Below are 26,395 nucleotides of genomic sequence, written 5' to 3'. Positions count from 1 at the left end.
GAATATGAATAGTGGAGGGATATTAGATACAACCGTGGGAAAATTGACATCAAATGAAGCCTCTGTTATTCACATTCTTTATAAACATTTTAAACCGCTATTCTATCGCCATGGCGGGGATAATCGCTGAATGGGAAGCAAAGATAGATCGAATAGGTGAAATCAGCTCGAAACTAGCCACTGAAAACATCACTTCTCAATCGGTGGTTATTCAGCAAGAGCTTGTGAAAGTCTTGGATCAGCTGGCTTTAGCTTTGAGAGATGGTAAGTATCAAAAATCAGTTTTGCGCTGATATACTAGAAACCTTGAGGTCTCCTCTTGGTGCAACAAACCTGCCATGCCTGCTGGTAGATCTGCTTCAAGCTTCAGGCAGGTTGAATCAAGACGTCGATATACTTAATGACCTGATAATGCAAATTGGAAGAGTGGGCGCAAATTTAGTAGTGGAAAGCGGTAACTCGGTCGAGTTGATCAATGTTATTCTTTTGCTCACAAGAAATAGACATCAATAGCGAAACACTTGCCAAATGTGGTTACATCGATGCCGTTCTTTCACTGGCTTTCTTTCAACAAAGTCTTCGCCCACATCGTTGTGATCAAGCCTTGGTAGCCGGGCTTTACAACATGATCATACAAGAAAACAGTAAGTCTCCAATCTAGTTGCTAAGCTGACAAGTAGAAACTTGTATCGCATCCTTACGTCGTCAAGATAACCTTCGAGTATTGTGTCTCATGGGAGCGACCTATCTTCGATACATATGCTCCCCTTCTGAACAGACTTCTGTCGATCTCAATGTTGCCCAATGGATTTGGGACGTACTGCTCTTTGTGTTTTCTAATGGTGAATATGTCTGTTTTTCGAATGATTGTGCTGAAAAAAATAGATGGGCCTGAATCTGTAGTCGCTCTTGACAAGGCTTCTATAATTGATCTTATGAGCCCTCTTGCGGCACTAGTATCTTGGAATGGGCCATTGCTTTGGTTGGAAACTCTCGAATACCCTGAAGAGCTATTGAGAATAATACATTCCTCTTGTCAGATTACCGAAATTATTCTGACGTCGCAATCACCTCTTTGCCAACAACTCGCAAATGATTCGACGTTTTTGTTGCAAACCATTGCAAAAACCAATCAAGTGATGGAAAAACATCCTTTGGACATTATCATGGATGTTTTGGAATTCTCAGAGCTGCCTGATTCGTGGACTGCTTCATATACTAAAGATTCAAACGATGAAGAGAATAACACAGCTGAAGATAGCGGTGAGAAAGAGCCGTTCCATGAATCCTTTCGAGCGGCAAAAGCATTTCTGATTCATGGCACTGTTGCCATTAGCAACGAGCTTTCGTCTTGCCCTAATGCAGAGAGATTCTGGGCTCGCATGCGTCGATGGCTATATAATAATGAAGTTTGGGAACGAAAGGACCTCCTAGAATGCGCATTACTTAGTTTTGGGAACAGTGTCATTGATGGTAAGTTTACGCTTCTTCTTGAAACACACTTTTCTAACTATGATCCTCAAGACAGAAGTGCAGAAAGACTCCTTCTAGAAGACGCTTTCCTTTCTCGATTGAAAAGACTGTTCAAGTTAGATACACCAGATTCTACCCAGCATGCCTTAGTAGGCGTTCTCAAAAATTTATCCATTCCAGAACGTAACAAAAAAATTCTATTCCAGAGTGGAATACTTGATGAGATGGTCGCCATAGGCATTTGGTCTCCTAAAAAAGATCTTTTGCAATCGGTTCAAGGAGGAGCGGTGGTGATTTTCAAGCATCTCTGCAAGAATCAACGTGAGTCAGAGATGCAATAGCGACTCTTACATATGTCTCATAATGTCTACACAGCCGAGATATCTTTTCAACTTTTGTCCAAGTACAAAGATGACCTTTTGATTTTCTTGGAGCGTACAGACGATCCTGCTATCAAGTACGAGGGTACGCGAATTTTTGTGAATAGTGTGAAAAATATCCCAAAAGACGCCAGCCCCTCAGAGCGAGAATTGTTTAAAGATGGTCGGATCGCAGCATTGATGGTGGACATGTTTGTGAATGCATGCCAGTATCCTCTACTTCGCCATGAAGCGATCTTAGGTCTGGCCTTGCTAGCGATGACTGGTTCAATCGAAATTGGTGAGTCAAGCCCTAGATGCATTGTGAAATGACAGTTGATCATGCGCAGTCAAAGAGAAAATGCTCTTAGAAAGAGTTAGTGGAAGTGGCAAAGAGATTTTAGAAACGATGCTGGTAGACAGTACAGATGATATTGCTGAGGAATTGAAGGGTAATGCTGACACGCTTTCAAAATTATTGAGACAACCAGAATAGGGCCTATTTTTGGGTTTAAGATCTCTTTCGCCTATCAAGCTTGACATTCATGCACCAAAGTGTGAACACCAAATATACATCATGATATGACCGGAGCCAGTAATGGGTCAGAAAGAAAAAGGGATGTCGACCGTTCCTATTTGACACGATGAATAGATAGATAAAATGCTAAAAAGGCCTTATCGTTATGCTAAATACACATGTAAACTCGTGAAATGTTTAAGTAGATACCAAAAATAGGGAGAAGTAGAGTAAGAACGCATGTCGTAAATTTCAGCCAATGCTGAGTTTAGTACTATTCTATCAAGCGTGTTAGCCAAAACACTTAACATAATACAGAAAGCCTTACATTAAATGAGCCATTTCTAATGGTAGCTTGCTGTGACAATCTTGATGAGGCCGTAGTTGGTGCTATCCTTGAAGTCGAAGCAGTCGATGAATGATGAGGCTGCCTCAATGGCACAGGAGATGATATCAAAAGCTTGCCCTTTTCTTTGTCACCCCTTTTCCCACTTGGTGTAGCCAATTCTCCCAATTCTCCCAAGTTTTTTGCACCTATCTTCGTTGATGTATGTGTGCTTCCAAATAACCTAGAAGAATAGTCTGTAAAGGCTGTCTTATCTCTGACTGGTGTAGGTGCGTATCGTTTTCGGCCAGCAAGGATCCATGGATGACGCATTGCGGGCTGTGGTTTCATTCGCTTGTCGGGGTCCCAAGTTAAACATCGAGCAATGAAGTCAACGAAGAGCTCATCATCACACTTGAGGACATTCGCTAAAGTTTTAGTACCTGGACGGCGACGGCGACCTTTAGCATTGACAAATGGTCGAGGAGCACCGGTAGCATCTTGAGCAGGTCAGTATTTCTTCGACTGGAGCATTGATAAGACTAACCAAAGAAATTTTTACGGCGAGAAGCTTTTTCGATAATGTAATGATCAGGCATACCGAGAACCTCCATGATACATGCTAATTGCTCATGTTCATTTTCTCCTGGGAAAATAGGGACACCAGTATAAAGCTCGGCAAGAATACAGCTGATTTTGTCAGCATAACTTAATTTTATTTAAAAGAACTTACCCTAAAGACCACATATCGATTGCCATTGCGTAATTCATGCCCAATATGACTTCAGGACTTCGGTAAAATCGAGATTGGATATATGTATAGACTGCAACATCATCAGCAGGAGCGACTTACGCGTGTTCACTTACCTTTTTCTGTTTCCAGACAACTACTACCAAAATCAATCACTTTGATTGCACTCTTCGCGGGATGACAAAGCAGAATGTTTTCTGGTTTTAAATCGCAATGTACGACTCTATGCGACCTCATCAGTTGTAGAGATGCTAGCATCTGCGTGGTGAATCGCCGTATTAAAACTGTTGTAAAACCAGCAAACTGGTTGGCTTTGATGAGTTCATAAAGATTGATGCTGAGGAGCTCCGTAACAATACAAAGATGGTTACGGAATGAGAAGTGGTCCGTCATACGAACCATGAAATGCTTGTCTTCCGGGTCCTGCACGCACTTAGTCACAGCTTTTTGTATTAAACAATTACTTACCCATTCCACCAGCTGCTGCAAAATTTTAACCTCGACTAATGCTTGAGCATGGAACCTCTTTTTGTTCCTAATGATCTTAACTGCCACCGATCTTCCAGTTTTGTGATCTCTACATTGTACTACCTGTCCAAAGGATCCTTTGCCCAGTACACCTACCACCTCATATCGATAACACAAATGATCGCCCTCGACCACAAGATAGTCTCCCCGTTCATCGTCGTATCCATAATTATAAATAGCTACATTGTGCTGCGACTGCCGGATTATTTTGCCAGGGGAAGGACTGTAATAAATGAGATCAAAGTCGAGCACCTCCTTCCTCTCTTGATCTGACATTTTGGCCAGATTCTTCGTGATAAACTTTCTTTGTGTGATAGGCTCTGCTGGCGGAATATCTTCTGGGAACTCATTGACATCTACCAGATCATCCTTTTTATTTGTCGCAGCCCTCTCGCGTCTTTTTTTCAGATATGCCTCCATCTCTGCATCACCACTGATTTCTTCATCATCTGCCGGAATCATAGACGGAGATTCAGCGAATGAAGATTTCCGAAAATTTGCACCGGCTGCACCGGCTGAATGTGACGAGGGCAACCTTGAGACGGTTGAGGGCGGAGCAATACCAGAATGGAGAGATTTTGAAGGTTTGATAGGTGAGCTCTTTCCTGATACAATCCCTTCTGGCTCTTTTGACTCTCTTCTATTCTTGAACTCTCTACTTGCACGTTTTGCACTTGCTGATAGCGTCATTGCTGTTACTGTAGATGATGGAGGCCTTGGTAATTGCCTACGTGAAGGCGGCGCGACAGTAGCAGGTAATTCTCGGCGTGGTGGGTCCGATGGGCGATTAGTCGATCGGCGGGTTCCTTGCTGCCTGACTGACATGGACGCTAAAAGATGCGCGCGCTGAGCACTTGATGAGGACTGGCGAGGTGTTAAAGGTACGCTCTCCACCATTCCAAACTCCGAAACCGGCATCTCTAATCTCTGTTCCTCACTTCCACTTCCAATCACAGTATTACTTGTCTTCCTATGAGTCGGAACAACTGGCGGTGGCATACTGTAGCTTGTACTGGTACTAATCGTCGCAGGCGAGGGTGCAAGTCTCGTCATTCTAGGTATTTTTGTTGGTGTCGCTGATGGCAGATTTCTTGGGGAGTTGGAGTACCTCGGACCTTCAATAGGCCGAGCGGGGGAGCCCACAATGGCAGGTAGACGATCAAACGCGCTTGAGTCACTAATCGTTATATCTGACTTGTTGGAGACTGCCGAAGCACGGCTGCCGCTGAGCGTACTATCCGCCGAAGTTTGGTGTTTCAACGCCGGTATTGTTGGTTTAGGCAAGTCTCCAGAGATCGATAGTGTCTATCTATCAGCAACTGTATGTCATTTTGAGACTCACCTTTCCACGCTTTCTTCCAGTCCAACCTGTACTGCCATAGGATACTCTACTGTTTGTATCCTGTATTTCAGTCTTCTCCTTTTCTTTAGCGGTAGGTTGTTGTAATCCTGCTAGTCCCCGTTTTGAAGCGCTCCCCCTTAACATACTCGGTAGATGCATCCCAAGCACTGATTTCCGTTGAGTAGCCGGAGTACTCTTTTCGATCTTTTCCGACTGCTTTAGTGATTCAGGTACTTGTGGCTGAGACAATTTTGGATGAAATGAAGAAGATGAACGACGAAAAAATGGGATGGATGAGGGCGTGAGGCGTTTGCTGTTAGCAGAGGGTTTGACGGGAGGTGCATGTGGAGTTGCGCTAATTGTAGCGCTATAAGGGGGTGTTTCTATTTCTGATTGCATAAAGTCAGAAGAAAACATCTCGCCTTTGTTAACGTCAGACCATGGTGTCTGCGGACTTCTAGGCGTTGCAGAAGTGATGTCGTCAGTGGATGGTACAGGAGATGGCGTTGGTTTAAGATTGAGCGCAGAAGAAAAAGACCACTTCTTTTGCATTTTGGGCTGTGGTGCTAACGTTAAGGGCGATGTCGAATCGAGTGGAGGAATTGTAGATGCCAGCGTAGACTCGTGCATTGGCACGAAAGTTGTTAGATGCATTGAACCATCGGATGCGCCAGAAACGGATGTGTTGACAGACAATCCTTGTTTTTTGTTAACGTATAGTTGCGGCAAAGGTGGCACTGGCGGCACATTCTCCTCTGCCTCCTCCTGCTTATGTTCTGTGTTGACACCTTGTGCCAACAGATCACTACTGGTACTGGTCCTTCTAGTCTTAAGACCGATATCAGTAGATGATAAGGTCGTAGCTGTAGTAGGTAGCGAATGAGAGTCTCGAGACGTAGGGGTACCGACAATACTTGCGGATGATGCAGACTCTCGTTTTGGTTGGGCGCGACCCCGTGAAATGGGAATTGCAGGTATATCATCGTTGAGGTCAACCCAGTTGCTCATTAAAGATTCAGTATCTTTAAATGAGCTATTAGTAGCCTTGGATAACATTCTCTTCTCAGAATCACTATCTGGTGGGGTACCAGACGTGGATCTGATAGCTACAGAGCCTGATCTGTTTCTATGTTTAGCTGTAGCCAGTCCATCGAGTTTCCTCAGTGCCTCTTGGATATTAGGATCAAATTTATCCCCTGCTTTAGAGGTCGTTGCTTTCTGCTTTTGAGATTTTTGCGAGTCCTCACGTTGTAGACTTCTACCACCAAAGTAAGACGTAGTCGTGGAAGCACTCGCTGGAGGGGTACTTGAAATGTTGTTCACTGATCCACTTTGCCGTAAGAACTGATCGATAGATGCTGACGAAGGACTAGGGGGAAGATGCGAGAAATTTACAGCAAATTGTTTGATAATGTCGTGAGACGAGCTGTGGCGTGGATTTGGAGGAGTTCTGTGACTTGTTTCGCGTCCTGCGCGAAACGATTGTGTTTGTGAATCAGCAGAAGAAGGAGGCTGGGAGACAGAATTGACATAAGTTGCCCCTGTACTTGCCCGCTCTCGTTCCTGTCGTCGAGCATATATTCTTGAACGAGCACTACCAGGTGAAGGCGGAATCGTCGTGTTTATATGCGGCGGGAAGATGCCTTTCTGTGCATCTTCATTCACGACGGGCTTTGTGGATAGGTTGGCAAGTGAGGCTACAAGAGACGTCTCCATTCCGGAATCAAAACTGAATTGCGCTAGAGATGCCAATGAAAACAAGGAGTCATTCGCTGTAGCGGAAGCCGGCGCAGTTGATGCCTCGCCTGGCTGCTGCCTTGCTGGAGATTTGATGGGTAACCTGGGCGGTGTTTGCACAGCAGAGTTGGACCGTTGTCTAACTGTCATATCCACATGTGCTGGCGTTTGGGGCATTGGCAGCACATCCCGAGCTCGCGGCTGCTCAGCATGGCCCTGCCAGCGCGGGGTAGACAGTTCACCGACGCCTACAAGATCCCGACGGTCTATACGTGATGGATGTAACGACGCATTGTGAAGAGGGATTTGAGAGCTGATCTCGTCAGCAATGCTCTGTCACTGCATAATCACTCCACATACATCCCAACAGGTCCTGGAAGTTCTTGCGGCGATCGAAAGTGCAACGGCTGGCGGAGATGAGCGCTCACCAACACGTCGACAATACATATACTTACTGGCTCGGTGACTACTCTGGCGTTTTTAGGGGTATAGCTGCTTCCGTGACCGAGTTCCGCATAATATCTGCTTCGTTCGCCGCCTGGGCTAAGGTTTAGTGCTGCTGGCGCCGGCGCTCTCCTTCCTCGAGGCGACGAGCTCATCGACGATATTGACGTCGAGCTGAGAAGACGCTGCCTGCTTGGTGAGCGCAGCTGGAAGGAGCTCTCTGAATAGCCCGCAGGAATTTCGGACTCCATTTTTTTGAAGAAGGCCAGTTTTCGCGGCGGCGCGAAATCTCGGTGCGGATGGCAACCCAATAGCCAGTGCTTTATATAGAAAAAGCCAAAAGAGGTCCAAGCGTCAAAAGTGAATGTGAAGTGTGAATCCATGTGGTTATCGTGACGTGGCATTTTTCTCAACCTCTTCCAGCCAAACAATGTTGTTTTTGTTTGTTTATTCTTCACTATCGTGCGTTATGCTTCTTTGTTCAGAATATGACCCTGCCATAGGTGACTCATCCGATGACGACGAGGCAGGAGTTTTCTTTGGAAAGCACAAGTCAGAGGAGGCTGAGCTCGCCGCGAGAATGGAGGAATTGGAAAAGATAAGGAGGAAAGAGAGGCCATCCAACTTCACAACTGTCTTTGACTCGCTCCACTTATCCAGCGCTGAGGAATCGGATGAAGCTGAAAGCGACAAGGAAAATATGCCGTTGCCCATCAGTAATATACAATGGGCCACAGATGCTGTGTGGCCTAAAGAGCCGACTATGACTCCAGAGAGTCTAGTATTGGATGGCGAGAAAGGTAAGCAGTCATACCAAGCAACGATCCTGACAGATGTTAGATGTAGAGCTGGATATGGGAGGATTAAAACTATCGGACTTCGCAGATCAGGATATTGATCTTGTATCAAATCATTTGGATCCACTAGGGCGATGCGTTTTGGAAGAGCTGGGCAGTAGCACTCTTACACCCATCCAGTCTTCCCTTTTGAATATCACTTCCCCTTTAGAAGTCGCAAGAGGTGGCGTCGTCGTTATACCCCCTATGCCTCATTATCTTGCATCTATCTGTGCCGATACAGGTTCTCCATGTAGAGACCTTCCTCCATCGCCCATCTACAATATTCCCCCAATCGAGATGACCACAGTCCAGCTCGCAAACCTAGAAAGCCCCACAAAACCGAAGGGACCACCGATCTGGTCCACTCCATCTCGACCAACACTTGCTTCAAATGATTTGATAGAACGTGGAGCGAAGATGCTAAAATCGTCTACTGTTGCAAAACGTCCCGCGACAAACGGCCTTAATACAAAAAGATCAACTGAGATGAGAAAAGTAATCAAAACTCAGCTGGATTCGGCATTGAATGTAAGAAAGACTCTAAGCCAATCAAGTGCTCCGTCTTGCTCAGGTCTAGAGTTATCGGTAGCAGCCAAAATCTTTGACGAGAGGGCACAAACTGGTCACCTATCTGCCTCATCTACGTGCAATCCATCGATGTCGCGACCTCAATTCAGGCCTGAACCTCGACCTATCAAGAAGGTCATTCCCAAGCCAACTGTTTCAGTTAAAAATTCAAAATCTCAGAACAAAACACTTTTGCCACGACCCAAAGCCCATCTTACCAAACCCCCCATGCCTCCGCCGCCATTATCCATCCCTCTCAAACGGCCTGCATCTTCACAATCATTATCCCATCCTCCTTCCCAACTTATACCGTGCCCTGCGTCTATGCAACAGTTCCAGAATGTCGCCCAGGCGAAACATGGGCTAGGCCAGCCATTCCGTGCTCTTCAAGCAATATCCATACATAACGGTCTAGATATTCCTGGTGGAGTAGAACCTTCTCCTATGTCAATGAGTAGGATTGCTTTCCGATCGCCGGCCAGACAAAGCGTATTCAGAAAGTCTGTAGTATTAGGCGAAGTACATACACCTAAAAAGGTAAGCAATGTTGAATGGCGTAATAATGCTAATAATAACACAGCTTGGAACACCCTTCAAATTTGACACTCCGAGACAAGCGTCCCAAGGCATAAGGTCGAAGGCACTCACCGTAAATTGTACAGCTTCTTCTCCTATAGCTGGTGTGTCTTTGAAAGCTCCGCCACCATCACGCGTCCCGATTCCAGTTATCGCCTCTTTCTCAGCTACCGTCATGAATCAAACACAGTCTGCTGACCACATAACAGAAGTCAAAAAAGGTGTTGCAGGGCCTGAGAATGTTGAAGAGAGACGACCGGCCAGCTCAATAAAACAATCTACAGAGAAAGTTCTTCATTCTAGTCCTTCGTCCTTAACTTCAAGGCCTTCAAGATCAGGTTCAGTCAATGAACATCACACCGAATTCACTACGGAATATTTAGGATCTCCTTGTTCCTCTCCGCGACGATCTACTCGAGCTAAACGCTCAATATGTACAAAACTTTCAATAACTACTTCTAGTCCCGAAGTATCCGTCAAAGCCCTCTCGACTACATACACGTCAACGCCTCCTTTAACCCAGAAACAACTTAGAACAGCTACTGCTCGAAATACTGCAAAAAACCAAGTGTACCACTGCGCTATCGATCGCAAAGTCATACGTCAACCTGGCCCACGACCTCCCAGCCCTACATCCAAGATTCGCACCGTTGAGGAGAAAGATGAGCTGGAAAAGAAAAAGAGCAGAGAAGATCGGGCCAAACGACGGATGGGATCGAATCCTAAGGATCAACAGCCCGTGGTCGCTAAAATGCAAGTGAGAAGAGCTCCGGGAGATGAGAGTGATTATGAATACACAAGTTCTGATCGGCCTGTCAAACGAACCAAACTAGAGGAACAGGATGGGAAAAGACTAAGATGGGATACAGAGGTGATGGTCATTCGAGATGACGGGTTAACATCAGTAAGTACGGAGCAGGAAAGGGCCGATAGGGAAAAGGTAATGGGCAAGAGTTGTATCAAATTTAAAGTGAGTGTGAAATGTTTTGTCTATTTGAAACACACTAATCGCTTTCATAGGTACCTCTGGATGAGTATGGTAATGCCTTGGACTCCACCAAACCCATCGAGAATCTCAAGAGGCAGCGAGTTGTTGTAACGGCTGTGTTTTATGATGGCGAAGAACCTGTCTCTGCGCCATGCTCTTCAACAAGATCGAAAAAAAAGTGATTTGTGGTGTCTAAAGATCTGGAGATTTGTTGTATGACTTCATATAATATTAACGTGTCTCATGCATGCTAAGAATATTGGATCTGAAATGGCTTATATAATGCCTTTTATCTATGGCTGTTTGTTTGCTTATCCCTCGTAATCTTCACTATATACTACAACATGTCCACGCCTGTCTCCATGGCGTATACGAGAGGGAGATATATGTTTCGACACAAGGTTTCGCACCACTGTATTGAGTGTCACTGGACCACAAGCTAAATTGACTTGTCAGACGAAAAACGAACCACCAGAGTCGATGCCAAAAAAAACTTACTTGCTACAATCAAACTTCCCTTCGCCAAATCTATCTCTTCTTCTAACACAATTGATAGTTTTGGCTTGCCCACCCTTGCCATCTCGCTCAATCTACTCATTGCCGCATAATCCGCTTCATCAATCCAAAATCCTGCATCACCTGTAGGATCGCCCTGGTCCATATTTTGTAGCAAAACCATACTTTGGGTTCTAGATGTTTGTGAAAATGAGTCTCGGACAGGAAATTTTCGCACAGAGTCGTCTGTAAAAGATTGCGTATCCTCCAAGACTGATTGAGTGATAGACGGACTATATAGATGTCCCCCGCTCCTTCCGCTATGAGCCAACCCTGCAAAAGGATCATACGAATTATAAGCTGATTCCACCATTGATTTCGTTGACAACCTCTTCGCATAAGGCTCCCATGACTCTCTAGGCGATGACATTGATTGATTCTGTGTAAATATGGGCTCAGGCAATATCGGTGAGACGGCGTATGATTTGGATGCTTTGGTAGGTTGAATATCATGGATAGAGTTTAATCCGTTGTCATGTGTGACATGCCGGTCAGAGTATGTTGATAAATAGTGTTGTTCATCAGGTAGGTCGTACTGTGATTGAAGTTGGGTGGGAGGGTAAGAGGGTGTTTGTGTCTGGGCAGCCTTGGGTTTGGCTAATCGTCCGCCTGTGGCAACTCTTCGTGACCGGGCTCGTCTCAACTTGCCTTGATTTTCCAACTTGCTCGAAAGCTGATTCTCAATTGCATCATCGATGTCTTCCTCGTCTTCATAGTTTGTCAGATCAATAATATCAGCATAACTATCTTGAAGCGTAGCGTCTACTGCTTCATCGCTATCTGTATGTGTATCTGTACTCATTTCACTCGCAGCCGAGTCATATGAATTGGTTCTCGAGTGCATTGCTCGCGTAAACACTGGTTTTGGCGGGGCGAAATCGTCCTTTGTTCTTTTCCCATTAGTCACAAAGATGTCAATCTGCAGCTGATCTGCAGAAATCATATCTTGACATTTTCTCAACTGTCCAGCCACCCATGCAATTTCGGCATATTCCCGCACAACCCAACAGAATCGGACTCTCTGTGTTTTGCCGATTCTGTTTTTTATAGTTTCGCATACATATTCACAGATTGATGCACCAAAGCTCACGCCTGATCCACCGCAGACTATCATCACTGTTGAATGTTCTTTCCATCTCACACGTTCTGAAGAGCCCATTGGTCCATCAAGTTGTGCTTTGAGGAAGATAGGCGGTACGTTCATAGGACACTCTCCATTACCTGGACGCAAGGAGGCAAGAGAGATACGCTTGTCTTGGGCATGAAGTTCAATGGCGGCTAATGTACGCTTTCTCACCAGCTCAAACAACTTCTTTGTGAGACCTTTACGCGCCTTCACAAGTAATACAATTTCTGCCGGACCATTATTAAGGATTGTAAACGGATGAGACTGAAATCGAGAGATCTCGGGTAGGTAAAGTAGTACACTCTGACCCGGAGCCCAGCTGAATGGTCTGGCGACCCTGATAGTTAATCGTACGGTGCGAGAAGGAAGAAGCTGTGCCTGGGCATAGCCCAAAGGTATGATAATTGGGGGATAAGCGGGTGAATTGTGGACGACAGGAGAAATTGAATTGACTTGCTCGTGATTGATCATCATTGGAGAGTATGACTGTTCGTCATTTTGCGCATCGTATGCGGCCAGAGGCCGTATAAAGTCATCATCGTAGCCATGACCACTTGAATGTGGGACATCTTTGGTGTTCATCGTTGACGAACGACTCATGTTGAAGTCACTTGTTGGACCTTCTTCCACAGTAATTACAGGAGGCAATTTTTTACCAACATAATTGCCGCCATATTGAGAGCTCATGTATGGGTTGCTTTGCAACAAACTTTGCAAATGGTATGTTTTGTCATCGTACGGTTTTCCAGGGATAAGAGCGTCGTATTTGCTCCTCCTTTTGAAAATCCCATTAATATGCCACATACGCACCAGACGCACTGCCCTTTCGCCAGCCCATAAAATGAGCGCTGCAGCCATCCACCACCAGAGCACCGGGTGATGAATGGCAGAACAAACAATCGTGCCGCAGACCAGAATAACGTGTGCGATATAGAAAAACTACAACATCAGCTGTGTGCGGAGGAATTCATGACTTACTTCGTACGCATGTTTTCTTGCGGGCTTGAGACTAGCAACCATGAGGGCCGTCATCAGTCCGTAGGCAATGCAGCCAAATACGAAACGGTAGTTACGCCACATAGTGAACCAAACAGCCTTGCCGTCGTGTTGATCCTTGAAGAGCTGGATAGTCCACAAGATGACGTGCACCGTCGTGATTGCCCAAACGAGCCAAGCGGCAACGCGATGAAATAAGACGAGCTTATCATGAAAGAGATGAGTGAAAGGGCGTAGACAAAACACAGCAAAAGGGGGAGCTTTGAGAGCGAAAAGCACAACTAGTGGTATCAAGGCGAAGGCCATGTCGCCAAACCTGTTTCCCGATGTCCAGAACGCCTTGTTGATGGTGTAAGGGACAAAAGCACGTTTCGTATAGTTAAATACAGATAAGTTTGGCTTGACGTAATCGGGCCCTACCAGGGTAAGCGCCACAGGTATAGCGACAAGAATAGCGATTGAAACCATTATGTTGTTGCTGGGGAGAACCATTCCTCGTCTTCCGTTTGAAGGGCGTCCAAAAGCTTTTCTTCTTATACCCCATTTCGTATATATCGCACCCAGCGAGCCACCAGATAGCCGTATATGATGCGAAATGGCATATAAGAGAGCGATAGCTGCAAAAATGAACCACATTATGTAGACATATCTGTAAGAAGGCCAACTAACAATAGGTAAGCAAAAGTTACTAACTCAAATTTACCTCATCCTATGAGCCTCTAGATAGGCCGTTGTATATGGGGCACCTGATAGTCCCGTGGAAATGGTAGGATCCACCTATGAGTATCAGCATAACCCAATACCCATAAACTTACTGGCAGTGCACTCGTAACAGACCCAGTGACATCTGGTGACTGAGCAAAAGACGTAGTTGCTTTGTATGGTGGAACATAGGAAGAAGCCGCAATCTTTGCAGAAATAGAGCCAGTGACCGTCATTATAGCTTCTATGATGGCATTTCAAGATGGAAAGTTAATTGTAAAACCATAAATAGAATTATTTCTATTTAACTACGGAGATAATTTTTGTAAAAATATACAGATGCATGTGCCTGAGATTAGAAAATCTCCAGCGATTAGAAATTATTGATAATAATTAAGAAAATGTTTGTTATGGAATACAACTGATAATTCATGATTTCAATCCATTCTTTTATAGGCATATTGCTTTTAAAAGCAGTCAAGAAGAACAGCGAGTGCTATCGCAAACAGTCATTGACATAGAGGTTTCACCTTTCTTTCATTCACGACTCATGCCTGCCCTTCGGTACTTGGCTTTTGGCAGTAACATTGGTCAACAACTGAGTGATGTAGTGACAGATGAGGGCATACTCGTGTCGCCAACAGATATAACAGCTATGGCAGGAGATTGTCGAGAAATTTTATGGCATGGTTGGACATGTACCATAGCAAAAGGTTGGTCCTTGTCCAAAAATATTCTCATGCTGAATATCTATTAGATGTAGAGGGCAAACTACAGAAATGGGGCAACGATCCGGTTTTGTTGGAAACGATTTTTAACAGTCAGCCCGTTGGAAAATTCATCAGTTTTAATGAGCCAACAACTCTTCTGGGCCAAGATGGACATGTATATCCCTCAAACAAAAATACCAAGTCTTGCAAGACATGGGATGACGCCGCAATGACGGGCTTGGGCGATGTATATGCCTATAGGCGTAAGTGGAACAAGAGTGTTCTTTGGCTGAAAGAGATAGGTGGTGATGGCGTCTATCGTTTTGAATCTTTGCAAGACTTGCTCAACGACAAGCCTCTGTTTGGTCCTCTCTCGCATCCTCTCTTAAAGAACGATTCGTCTTTAAAGCTCTTTGCTGCCGAGTCCAGAGTCTTTGTCCTCTCTCCGGGGCCAATGCCTCATGTCTTTGAGGTGCATGACATCCGCGGACTTCCACCCAATCTGAAAAGTAACTGTGAAGGTCCTGTTTTTGTTCAGCTGCATGAAGACCTTGAAGGACTCGGCGTCACACAGCTCGTCCAAGGGTTCTCCAATCGTTTCATGGCTTTGACAGAGGCTGGAGACGCCTACTTGCTCGCTCCAAAGGTTGACATGGAACTTGTCGATGTAGGAGATGAAGCTGTTAGGCTGGCTGGTGTCGGTTCCGATTTTGAAGTAGTCGTAACTGAAAAAAAGATATACGTGCGGGGAGCGAGTAACTCCACATCCGTCATCTATTTGAGCTCCACTGATGTTTCTCCTTTAGATGACTTTGGGCAGCTTGGATTACCCAAAAGCCCAACACTGGAAGACTTCACTCAACTTGAGCTTGAAAATATCAATCCAAATCAGATTGTTAGAGTACATACATCAAGATGGTCTACCATACTATGTGTCAAGGCAGAATGACACCTCTTCTAGTTCTGACGCCGTCTATAATGGCAGCACATCCCTTGCTGAATGCTTGAGTCATTCCTTCTTCTCCTTCTTCTGGATAGATCACACGTAAATCTCGACCTTTGGGTCCCCAGCACAGCTCAAGCTCGCCTGTCTTCAAATCTTTGAAAACATCCTGGTGAGCCTTGACATATCCAGGCCAAACGATCTTGTCAAAGTATCCAGGCGGATCGACCCAAACTCCTCCTGCAGCAGCATCATCAGGATCTATAAATATCAGTCTACCATTACATATTCACAAACTCACGTTGCATGACGTATACTTGTCTTTGCTCTCTTCGAATCTTGAGAAGGCTGTAAGGCACATGTAGGAAGATGTAAATATCAAGCATGTCAACGACTTCCTGAGATGGTTTAGCTGGTGCTTGAGATGTATTGACATACTTTGTCATAATACAGTACAAACCCATCTACAATAACCCAGACCAACTCTACTCTTTGACTCTTTTGCTCCTCTTGCAAATCGTCTAGCTCCTGCTTGCATCTCTCAAACACTTTTTCATCAACCCCGATCTTGTTTTCCTTGTTGAGATGGTCATGAGATGTGTAATCACCGACTTTGCCGGTTTCTCGTACTTGACGTAAAAGCGACCGGAACTCTGGCCATCGAATGCAATGCTCTGGATCATCCCAATCCTGCAGATCTGGATATTGGTCCGAATATGGAACCTTCTCCGCAGGCTTTTCCACTCAGCTATATTAACTCGAAAAGGGATCTATTTGCTTACAGGACAGAGATCGTCCTGGTGGATGATGGTACTACTCCCGGGTAGTGCTCGAGAGAGATGCTTTGCTAGAAGAGTTTTGCCAGAGCAGCTCGCCCCTCTACCTGTCAGTGAAAACTCATCCCAAAAAGACCTTACCCTATGCCAATTACCACAACCTTTTTTTTGTGTAAAGCCATTGTGATATGAGAAAGTTAAAAGAATGAATAAGAAAGAATGGTAAATAAATGGCGGCGACTTCCGCCCCTCCACCACGCGCCTTGAAAAACATTAATGAATCGCAAAATCAACTTTAATTTTTGACATTGTCTTTATAATATGTTGCCAATAGAAGAAATCCTCAAAACAGCTCTTAAAGAACATGAATTCGATACAGGTGAGGTGTAGCACATACTCGAAAGGCATATCTGACTTGCAGCCATCAGACGAGCAGGTCAACGTAGATGAACATATTCAAAGAGTTAAAAATCAGATGAGTAATCCCTCCTCTGTAACTATTAGCCTTCTCAAGATATACAAGCCTGACATGGTTTAGATTGAACCATTCAGCCAGTCCTCGTCCCCTTTATCAGTTGTGTCCTTCCAGTGTCTGTTACAAGACACTGGTTATCCGATGGAAGTATATCTTCCTGGCGAGTTCCAGCCAGGGCGTAATATCGATTGGAGCAAACTGAAAGAGAGATGGGTCGGATGGGGAGTTGAGTTGGTGCTCTTCTTGGTCTTTTATATGTAGTGCTAAGTGATCATAGAATACCCGGAGAGCAATTATGGGCCAAGAAGGAAGATGATCTTTTTCAAGGTATTCAAGAATTATCAATTGCTTCGAAATCTTTGCCTTGCTCTGTTTACTCAAAATACCCGCTACCTGATCGTAAGGGGGAATATCTTGGAGCTCTCTTAAAGGTGGGAATCAGCTTTGCTTTTAAAGTGGATTCGTAATGATGCCCTCAGGTCTATGACGAAGTAACTTTCAAACCTGCTTCTATCCACAAATTTGTCGGACTTGTTTCTACATGTCCCATGCCTTCCTATGATCCTGAAGAGGCTGATATCGTTCCTGTCATACACGTCTTGTCTATGTCTGAGACCGAGCCTACTCACGAGATTTTAGCCAATGATGAAAATTTAAGAGAAGAGCTTTTGGACTATCTGGCTGGCGCGTTTGATCCACCTGACAAGACAGCAGCCGAGTACCTTCTACTTTTGTTGATATCGTCTCCCAACTCTCGTCCAGTTTCCCTTCCTGTTCTCGGCACCCTTTCGATCAAATTTCGCTGTGAAGGGGAGAAATCTTTATCTCAATTCCATTCGATCGTTTCTGCAGTCACTCCTCGAGTTGTATTACTTCCACTCACCATTTCCTTGTTACATTCTCATCGCTTTTTACCCTGTATGACCGATACACATGGTCTCGAAGCTGGTCTTCTTCAACTTGGAGACGGTACTGTTCTCGTCGTGAAAGAGGACGGCATGGGGAATGGTGGCGCCCTAAATGAAAGAGCGTTGAAGAATTTGAAGGCGTTAGTGGATTGTCTGAAGGATCAAAACGTAACATACGAGTATCCTTACATGGATGGCTTGAAGATGGATTGCGCCATTAGAATAGCCGTACTTGGTCAGGGAAAGTCTCTGTTTCCAGTACGATCCCATGTACCCGATTTGCAACATTTGCTGATGCTTTACAGCTTGATGTAGACATCCCCATCATCGCAGACGGTTCGCCGTCCAATAATGCGCCCTCTCTAGATGGTTTGCGTTCGTATTTGTCACGTTATTCGTCTCCTATGCACGCCTCCCGATTCTCAATCCCCGAGAAAACCTCTCAATTTATCCAAGAACATTTTGTTCAGGAGCGCAAATCGAGTTCTATAGATGCTGAAGCAACTCTTAGAAGGCGTATGATAATTGCCAGAATCATGGCATTATCATATCCTCATGCAACGCTTACAGAAGATGTTTGGATGAGGACTGTGATGTTGGATGAAAGAATCATGGCACGACATGCGGCACTATGACCAGAAGGAGAGAAAAGTGAACGAAAAACTTTAATGTATGTCTTTATATGGACAATAGCAATAGTGCCAGGTCTTTCTTGCATGATCATGAGCGTTCATTTCACTTGTGCGTTTAGGTAATTATATCCAGTATATGTGTGATTGTCTATTCCCTTCCTGTTTTCTTACTCAACTCTGTCATATATCTGCCGATTCCCGATCTCAAGCCGCTTCAAAGGGTCGTTTACCAAAATGCAATTTTTAAAAATAACCTACAGTCATTATTAGCTTGAACAAGCTGGCAGTTTATTCAACCCTGACTCCCACAGTTCCAAATGTGCTTATCAATGGTCATTTAGTTGTTATCATTACCACCTGCCACCTTTTCGATAATATGCTACGTTATTGGCTACAGCTTACTGCTGTATAGAAGTTTATTCAGGCCTTGAGTGTCCTTATTTTTAATGAAATAAGACAGAATTATCTCAAAGTGATATAGTGGTCAGGAATCGGTTAGGTCTTGGAATGAGGTAAAATTTTACTGAGAAATGTGTAATGGGAATAAACAAAGACAGCTAAAGCGAGGAATTGTAATAAACCCAAGTTTCACAACTCTCATGTAGAAGAAAGCCATGGTCTGCAAATTCATTACCGTTGCAGCTCTCACAGCTCTTGTCAACAATGGATCAATAAATTCAGGGTATATAATAAACAATTTGAGATTTTTTGATTTGCCAGTAACGCTAGATCACAATCAAAAAGGCAGAGGGAAGTTGTAATGTCTTATACTATTGTGACAATCAGAGGGAGGCCCCCATGCAATCCTACTGCCGCCGTCGCTCTGGATATTGAAATTGAATAATATCATGACGATAAATTTATGCGGACTTGGCATTGACTCAATTGATTCACTCTTATGTTTCTTTCCTTCACATCCATTATTGTGTTCCGTTAGTGTACCCAATCTAATGATATGAGTCAAATTATGAATCTGCATATAATTACATCAAACTCTGACAATTCTTCTACTCGTTTAGCATTCACCTTAGGGGACTCATTTCTGTGTTCATTACGACATGAGCTTATACAACCGTTTGAGGTACCAATTTTTTTTTTACTAACCGTTTGAAGCATTACGTGTCTATGAGTTTTCCTTCATCTTCCTTGCCCTTGGATTCCGTGACAATGTGAGAAGCCTTACGCGAGTAAAACTCGGCGAGAATCTAAATCATGGTATAATCAGCATAATTCTTCATATAATCGTTCGCTGGAATGAAATTCACCTTGGGACTGATTCGATTTAGGGATTCCTTGGGGAAGATCCTAAGAAGTTCCCAAGCGATGTCAAGACTCTCAAAGATGGTTCGAGATTCGTACGGTCCTTGACCGACAAACTCTTTTTCAAACCTTTCTAAAAATTCAAGAGCAAGTTTGTCATCGGCTGACAAAGCTTCTTCACCAACGACAGCCTTCATTGATGCGGCATCTTTACCCATTGCATACTTGGCGTAAAGTTGGTTCGAGACGTCTCCGTGGTCCTTGCGAGTCAATTTCTCGCCTATGGCACTCTTCATCAAACGAGACAAAGAGGGCAGGACATTGATAGGAGGATATATCTGACGGTTATAAAGTTGACGGTCTACAAAAATCTGACCTTCTGTGATGTAGCCAGTTAAATCAGGAATAGGATGAGTGATATCTAAAATAAAGCAAATCAGTGATTGCCAATGCCATATCACGAGACACACCATCATTAGGCATAGTCAAGATGGGAATCTGAGTAATTGAACCATTCCTACCCTCTACACGACCTGCGCGCTCATAAATAGTAGACAAATCGGTATAGAGATAACCGGGGTAACCTCGTCGACCAGGTACTTCTTCTCGTGCAGCAGAAACTTCTCGCAAAGCATCGGCATAGCTCGACATGTCAGTCATAACGACCAAGACATGCTTTTCGAGTTGATACGCAAAGTACTCGGCAGTAGTCAGGGCCAAACGAGGCGTGATGATACGCTCAATGGTAGGGTCAGAGGCGAGATTAACAAACAAAGTCGAATTGGAAATGGCACCGGACTCTTCAAAATCTTGCTTAAAGAACCGTGCGGTCTCCATATTGACGCCCATAGCAGCAAAGACGATAGAGAAATTGTCTTCGTGTCCATCATGAACGCCTTTGGTGGCACCAGGACGTTTAACGAGACCGGCTTGACGACAGATTTGGGCAGCGATCTGTACACATTCAGAACTCAAATACTCAATGTAACGCAACGCTCACCTCGTTATGTGGAAGACCAGCAGCGGAAAAAATAGGTATTTTTTGACCACGTGCAATAGAGTTCTAGCCTGGATCAACAGGCATTCATACAATTTTGAGCCTCAGACTCACCATGGTATCAATGGTCGAGATACCCGTTTGAATCATTTCCTCAGGGTAGATACGAGAGTAAGGGTTGATAGGAGATCCATTGATATCGAGATAATCTTCTGCCCAGACTTTAGGTCCCTTGTCAATGGGATTACCACTACCATTGAAAACTCGCCCAAGCATATCCTCCGAGACGGCCAACTTCATCGAGGAATTAGAAAAAGATATCCGAGTAGCCTTAGTGTCTATGCCTGGGGTTCCTTCAAAGACTTGCACGATAGCCTTCTTCCCGCTCACTTCAAGAACTTGACCTCCACGAATGGTACCGTCTGGAAGGGTAAGCTGAACAATTTCATTGTAGGAGGGAAACTAGATGAATTAGCAGTGTCTGAGTGTTGGCATGACCCACCGAAACATTTTCGAGCACGACCAGCGGCCTTTGATGTCAGCCAATCTTCACCACATGATGACTTACCCATTAACGGCAGATACGGTACGATAGTCTGATGGTCAGCCAATGTGCAATATGGTAAACTTACCAAGGCGAGGCTCTATACCGTATTGCCTGATCGCTGCTGCGGCATTGGATTTATGTATATCAGCACCTGATTCCTTGACCATTTCTAATCTCGTAGTAAAGAAAAGAGGAAATGAATGAAGAGATGTAAATGAAGAAAGGGTAGAAAGGAGCACAACGAGCCATGACTTGATGTATTACGTAAATATAAACTGAAATACTGGGAATGTCCATTCTAAATCTGTTCAATTGTACGTTGTACGTCAGAATTGACTACTCCAACTCTCACATATCTAAAGATAAAAAATGCACCTCTCTTTTACTCTTCTTTCTGCATTTTTCAACAATCTCAACAGTCGACAAATTTTATTTGTACGTTGAAGCCTCCACGCTACACTGTATCCAATGCAAAAAGCTATCTTGTACGTACGAATCAAGATGTAGATCACCCTCGCCAGCCCAGTTCTCTTTTTAGCCAGATGCAGACTTGTCACTGACGACGCTGGTGCTCCCAAGCGACTGACTGTGTTGTTAGTGTAACACTCGATCCAATCTTTTGACAGTGAGTGTCCTTGAAACATGTGCGTTGACTCCTCGACTAGTCCTGGGAACGTTGAGAACTTGACAAGAGATGCAACCGTTGTGGATAAGAGTTGAAAGGGAGTAGTGTTTTGATACTTGAAAGTTGGCAAGACGATGAAAGGTATATGATGATTGAGGCTCCCGTTTGACAAGACATTTCTGCGTATAAAGCGCAGCTCGTTCACAATACTCTGCTAGTATTTGAACAAAACTGGAACAAGATGGTACAGTTTACGACGATTGCTGCTATAGTGGGAATGCCTATGCTGGGTGAGCCAAACGTCTCCTCCGTACAAATGTTGTGGTTGACAAATCGTCCCAGTCTTGGCAAAGCCCTCTCCAGCCCAGTCGTGATGTCTCTGCTCTAAGCTCAGCTTCCCGCGTCAAGCGGGCAGCGGATACTGAGCGTGTAACCGCTGTAGATCCATTGTCCAACGCCGACTCTCCCCGTCTTAGTGTAACCGTCAGTCCCGTAAAGGGCACTTCTAATCCCAATACTACCCCTGGTAACACAGACAGTAAGAATCCGCCCTCAGAAAGTGTTCCTCCAACAGCAATAACGACAGCGAACCCCACTGGCAAAACGAGTGATTCACTCTATGACGTTAAGGGTGAACCGAATTGCCTCAGTATCCAAACGAATGACGGCGCCGGCTGGTTCACCACGGCTCTCTGCGCGCTTACACATGTCAACTCTAAGAAAGTCAAAGGCAATATCAAGCTCGACAAGGGGGCTTCGGACAACGCAGAGAGTGCCACCTTCAGCGTCTACTACTTGGATCCGAAGGATTCAAAGGATCCAAAGGATTTGAAGACAAAACAGGTTCCTGTCAATTATAAAGACGCCGCAGGTTCAGCTCACGATAACGCGGGCAACCCTTGGTAGGTTGTTCTGCAACATTCCAGGTTGTACACATTGACAGTAAACAGGTTTACCGGTGGTTTTTGGCAAGCAATCATGTCCGCAGGCGGAAGTGGCGTCGTGAAGGATGGACTGTTCAAGAGCGTGGACAGCAATAATGACAAGTTGGCACAGGCCGGTCTATGGGGTTTCAAGTATCTTACCGGTGTGGACGCAGAGAAAATAGACGTCACTGAGGACGCCAAGGACTGGGGTATGTCTTCAAGTCAGGGGAGAATGGAGGCTGATAAGAGCGTAGATGCCTTGATGGGCAAGGCCAATGAGAATCCTGTCATTGTGTTGACCAAAAAACCACCTGCCAAAGGTATGGAGCCCAATCAGTACTATACTGTCTATTCGACGGCTGTGGACAAAACGTAGGTGGTTTGAATATCCAGTCAGTCGCTGACAGTTTATTCCAGTCACATCACGGTCTGGAACTCCACCGATCCGTCATCTTTGCAGAAGACCCTTTTCACCGTTACCTCAGAAGAGCTGAGAAAAGGTACCCAGACCTTGTATGACTTGAAGGATTGGGCCAAATTCTGATAGAGGTGTGGGAGTTGGTATATTCCTTGTATAAACGTGGCTACCAAAGCTTCCATGGCATGGTCAGTAGGGTGAAGGTGGGTACTCCTCGTCGATCTTTTACGGAAAGAGCCGGAGAGATGGGAGAGAAAGCACTTTAAGCTTGTAGATATAAGAATGAATTAGAGTAGCTGCATTGACAACGTTGAATTCGAGTTTGTTTTTATCTCTCAGTAATGTCGTTTGGTGATCTGAGATTTGTTGGGTTCCATTTACGTAATCTTGACATGGGTTTCTTAACTCATTTCCATTGCAGCATGTTGTTTGCTATCTTGAAAACCTTTCATACAGCTAGAACTAAATGTCGGCCATAGCTCAGCCTTCTCAAGCAAAAATCATCTCAGCTCTCACCTCCTAGTCTGCCATCCCACGTACAACCCCTACGATTCCATTTTCCCCATTGTCCGCCCCGCTTTTGGAGCTCACCAACTTTGTATCGGTGGATGGGTTAGAGGAAAGGGTAAACAGTAGGAAGCTATATCGCCCTAGAGATGGATGTGGAAGTGTGATTCGACGAGCAGGTTTAGGACGTTGGGTGGAATCGCTTGGCCATGAAGTGGGTTTGAATGGCTATTCCCTTATTGTTGATAGGCTATAGTTGCTTCAGGATCCTTCTTCTCCTTTCTCAGCGTCTCAAGCCTATTGGCATGTCCCAAACGGCCCATTCGAGTTTGACAAAATTGGCATTTCTCGTCCGATGGTTGACGCTACACTACCACAGTATGCTCCTGGATCTTGTGAAAAGGGTATGATGAAATGATTGATTTGTGCAGACTGTGAAGGGGAAAAAGATGCCTGATTGGCAGTGGACAGGGTAAGATATGGGAAAGACGAGACGGAGGGTAGGGGGTAAGGTGATGTATTGCATTCCTGGGTCCAAGGCTAACTCAAGTCGAGGGTTATCTCGCCCGCGAGCCATTTTCCAATCAGATGTTTAACGGTGAAGACCAAGTCCAAAGAGTGTACTGAAGGTTTGATCTGTAGCGGTATCCGTCGTGGTTTCGTTGGCTAACGGATCGTTTGAGGACGAATTTCGACGCAGAGAGCTGACAAAAGGTTTACGCCTTCAGCAATCTTTTTTAGAACAGGCTAGCTGAAGGTTGGGGCAAGAAGTCCCAGAGTGATTGCTTGGGCAGCCAGGTCTGTGCATCGCTTGGTGTGATGCTTCTAAACGAAATGACATCCGAGGCAGAGGGTAAAAGGTCAAGAGGGGCGACAATGGGATTGAAGAGTATCTTGACAGGACAAGTTGTTGTGTTGAGAAGCCACCAAGGTATGGCAGCGAGTTGGCGGATCTTGCCAAGGCACAAACAAGACAATAGTGTCTTTACTAAACCGAGCACGAGTTGAAACGCAATGTTTTCGGAAAGGTTGTCCTCCGTCCAACACTACGAGTAGCAGCGATGAATTACTCATTGAAGAGGTATATATGTCCTTATGACACAAAGCCTGATTTCAAAAGACGACAGATGAGGAACCGGAGAGTAAGGTCATGCAGATATCAAGGTGTCTGCGTTTCGCTTGGCTAACAACTATTCACACGAGAACTTACTACCTCCCTTCAAAATAGCACCTACCTGGCCCGAGTAGCAAAATTGAACCCAACGACATTCTATCATACAATCTGTCGGCGATGAGACTCTTGATGCATCATTAGAGGAGGTATTTGTTTCCGAGTTCAGTCTTGTCAAAAGCCTTGTTTTGTTTTGGCCACGTATGACGCTGGTTGGTACGTACCCGTAACTAGACAGATTTGTGACGAGCAAAGAGCCATCTGGACTCATCACGACTCTTTTCATTTATTCCACAATCAACGAATAGTTGCAAGCACAGCAAACAAGGATAGTGAGACTATGGAGATCAAATTCACGGGGCCATCTCATTCAGAGTCAGCAAAAAAGTATCGCTCGAGCATATACCGATCGTAAAAGAAACAGACTTGTCTTCTTGTCGGACATCATTCTCAAACTTTCCCTATTCGCCTAGAAGTTGTTGTCAAGAACGCATTTGCACAATACACCGTCCATTTCTTGACAATGAGCAGATAGTGTACTGGATATGTGAAACAATGTGGGTGCTTAGTAGATTCAAATCTCGAAAATTATGCGTTATAAACAGTTGGGAAAGCCAAGTCTTAACCTGTTCAATGGTACGTGGTACGTCAAAATTGACTTACCCCTTGAGAAAAGTCACGTGATCATCCACGGGATCAAATATTAGTTGTGAAGACTAGCGTGATTCAATTTTACGAACTGACCAGTGTTCAACTCGCGCTTAGAAATGAATAACCCTATTATTACATGAAAAATTACATTTTAATACTGTAAATATAAGATGACAGTTAGTGTTTGGACATGTAGAGAGCTACTCAGAGGAGAAGCAACGGAAAAGTATGCTCTCATCATCGTCAACCAACCCATACGGGAACATGTCCTTCACAACACTTGGAGAGCTGCTGCCATCAGGATATGTGCAGATGGTGGGGCAAACAGACTGTATGATGTAGATGATCAACATAAGTATGCTGAATGTTTGCTATATTCATGCTCACCTTGAGGCGATAGATACTTGCCAGACATGATCAAAGGTGACCTTGACTCTATACGAGCAGACGTACAAGAATATTATGCCTCTCGGGCAGTCCCAATCAAGCGAGATGACGATCAAGAATCTACAGACCTTATGAAATGCATAGAAGAAGTCCCTCCAGATTATGCTATTGTCCTGCTCGGCGGCTTGGGTGGACGGGTCGATCAAACGGTACACACCATGTCGGTCTTGCTCAAAGCAACTCGGAAGATTTACGTCTTGGATCAAGAGTCTTTTGCCTGGGTTCTGAAAGAGGTAAGCGTAGCGATGTACATCTATTACAGCCTTGACATTACTCAGGGGAAACACGAGATTGAGATTGATAATAGCACTATGGGACAAACGTGTGGCTTGTTGCCAGTCGGCATCGAAAGTGCTCATGTAAAGACAAGAGGTCTCAAATGGGATGTTGGTGAGTACATTTGGAAGCTACTGGTTACAATATATGTTAACTCCCTTCCGAAAAGACTGGGAGACCTCGCTCACAGGCAACTTGTCCACTTCAAACCATCTTTTACCTGATAATCCCACCGTGTTCATCGAGACGGACAAACCTATTCTTTGGACTGTCGAAATTCGCCCACTGCTGAATTAATCCA

General features: G+C 44.7%; 11 protein-coding genes across 11 annotated transcripts; 7 read left to right on the top strand and 4 right to left on the bottom strand.

The window, feature by feature from the left end:
- Positions 1-110: 110 nt before the first annotated feature.
- On the top strand, positions 111-2,328 carry L203_102737 (uncharacterized protein; the record flags this gene model as incomplete). Its single annotated transcript, XM_066212157.1, has 8 exons — positions 111-264; positions 353-454; positions 504-644; positions 711-842; positions 886-1,473; positions 1,525-1,794; positions 1,849-2,133; positions 2,183-2,328. 8 exons carry the CDS (start codon positions 111-113, stop codon positions 2,326-2,328), a joined length of 1,818 nt encoding a protein of 605 aa, XP_066068254.1.
- A 273-nt stretch (positions 2,329-2,601) lies between these two features.
- L203_102736 (uncharacterized protein) lies at positions 2,602-7,727 on the bottom strand (the record flags this gene model as incomplete). The annotated part of the gene is made up of 9 exons (XM_066212156.1): positions 2,602-2,628; positions 2,678-3,174; positions 3,222-3,364; positions 3,408-3,498; positions 3,542-3,848; positions 3,894-5,258; positions 5,341-7,345; positions 7,393-7,439; positions 7,488-7,727. 9 exons carry the CDS (start codon positions 7,725-7,727, stop codon positions 2,602-2,604), a joined length of 4,722 nt encoding a protein of 1,573 aa, XP_066068253.1.
- A 218-nt stretch (positions 7,728-7,945) lies between these two features.
- Positions 7,946-10,628, top strand: L203_102735 (uncharacterized protein; the record flags this gene model as incomplete). Its single annotated transcript, XM_066212155.1, has 4 exons — positions 7,946-8,276; positions 8,323-9,419; positions 9,463-10,428; positions 10,479-10,628. The coding sequence occupies 4 exons, from the start codon at positions 7,946-7,948 to the stop codon at positions 10,626-10,628; spliced, it is 2,544 nt and encodes an 847-aa protein (XP_066068252.1).
- A 129-nt stretch (positions 10,629-10,757) lies between these two features.
- L203_102734 (uncharacterized protein) lies at positions 10,758-14,061 on the bottom strand (the record flags this gene model as incomplete). Its single annotated transcript, XM_066212154.1, has 6 exons — positions 10,758-10,885; positions 10,945-12,902; positions 12,947-13,066; positions 13,113-13,772; positions 13,827-13,900; positions 13,957-14,061. 6 exons carry the CDS (start codon positions 14,059-14,061, stop codon positions 10,758-10,760), a joined length of 3,045 nt encoding a protein of 1,014 aa, XP_066068251.1.
- Positions 14,062-14,480: 419 nt separating this feature from the next.
- L203_102733 (uncharacterized protein) lies at positions 14,481-15,484 on the top strand (the record flags this gene model as incomplete). The annotated part of the gene is made up of 3 exons (XM_066212153.1): positions 14,481-14,538; positions 14,583-15,290; positions 15,342-15,484. 3 exons carry the CDS (start codon positions 14,481-14,483, stop codon positions 15,482-15,484), a joined length of 909 nt encoding a protein of 302 aa, XP_066068250.1.
- A 24-nt stretch (positions 15,485-15,508) lies between these two features.
- Positions 15,509-16,436, bottom strand: L203_102732 (uncharacterized protein; the record flags this gene model as incomplete). Its single annotated transcript, XM_066212152.1, has 6 exons — positions 15,509-15,531; positions 15,581-15,718; positions 15,780-15,876; positions 15,947-16,213; positions 16,261-16,348; positions 16,396-16,436. 6 exons carry the CDS (start codon positions 16,434-16,436, stop codon positions 15,509-15,511), a joined length of 654 nt encoding a protein of 217 aa, XP_066068249.1.
- Positions 16,437-16,575: 139 nt separating this feature from the next.
- L203_102731 (uncharacterized protein) lies at positions 16,576-18,272 on the top strand (the record flags this gene model as incomplete). The annotated part of the gene is made up of 6 exons (XM_066212151.1): positions 16,576-16,633; positions 16,683-16,747; positions 16,793-16,959; positions 17,007-17,160; positions 17,209-17,895; positions 17,943-18,272. The coding sequence occupies 6 exons, from the start codon at positions 16,576-16,578 to the stop codon at positions 18,270-18,272; spliced, it is 1,461 nt and encodes a 486-aa protein (XP_066068248.1).
- Positions 18,273-19,229: 957 nt separating this feature from the next.
- L203_102730 (V-type proton ATPase subunit B) lies at positions 19,230-21,203 on the bottom strand (the record flags this gene model as incomplete). Its single annotated transcript, XM_066212150.1, has 10 exons — positions 19,230-19,242; positions 19,296-19,311; positions 19,374-19,392; positions 19,436-19,474; positions 19,535-19,950; positions 20,000-20,483; positions 20,530-20,592; positions 20,641-20,948; positions 21,029-21,122; positions 21,177-21,203. 10 exons carry the CDS (start codon positions 21,201-21,203, stop codon positions 19,230-19,232), a joined length of 1,479 nt encoding a protein of 492 aa, XP_066068247.1.
- A 629-nt stretch (positions 21,204-21,832) lies between these two features.
- L203_102729 (uncharacterized protein) lies at positions 21,833-23,168 on the top strand (the record flags this gene model as incomplete). The annotated part of the gene is made up of 8 exons (XM_066212149.1): positions 21,833-21,839; positions 21,890-21,915; positions 21,971-21,988; positions 22,041-22,329; positions 22,468-22,600; positions 22,649-22,833; positions 22,879-22,996; positions 23,042-23,168. The coding sequence occupies 8 exons, from the start codon at positions 21,833-21,835 to the stop codon at positions 23,166-23,168; spliced, it is 903 nt and encodes a 300-aa protein (XP_066068246.1).
- Positions 23,169-23,227: 59 nt separating this feature from the next.
- Positions 23,228-23,987, top strand: L203_102728 (uncharacterized protein; the record flags this gene model as incomplete). The annotated part of the gene is made up of 4 exons (XM_066212148.1): positions 23,228-23,245; positions 23,566-23,763; positions 23,806-23,927; positions 23,981-23,987. The coding sequence occupies 4 exons, from the start codon at positions 23,228-23,230 to the stop codon at positions 23,985-23,987; spliced, it is 345 nt and encodes a 114-aa protein (XP_066068245.1).
- Positions 23,988-25,541: 1,554 nt separating this feature from the next.
- Positions 25,542-26,391, top strand: L203_102727 (thiamine pyrophosphokinase; the record flags this gene model as incomplete). The annotated part of the gene is made up of 4 exons (XM_066212147.1): positions 25,542-25,726; positions 25,772-26,051; positions 26,097-26,208; positions 26,264-26,391. The coding sequence occupies 4 exons, from the start codon at positions 25,542-25,544 to the stop codon at positions 26,389-26,391; spliced, it is 705 nt and encodes a 234-aa protein (XP_066068244.1).
- Positions 26,392-26,395: the final 4 nt, after the last annotated feature.

This window comes from Cryptococcus depauperatus, chromosome 3 (assembly GCF_001720195.1).
Source record: "Cryptococcus depauperatus CBS 7841 chromosome 3, complete sequence".
NCBI lineage: Eukaryota > Fungi > Basidiomycota > Tremellomycetes > Tremellales > Cryptococcaceae > Cryptococcus > Cryptococcus depauperatus.
This window is presented reverse-complemented; position numbering and strand designations above follow the sequence as displayed.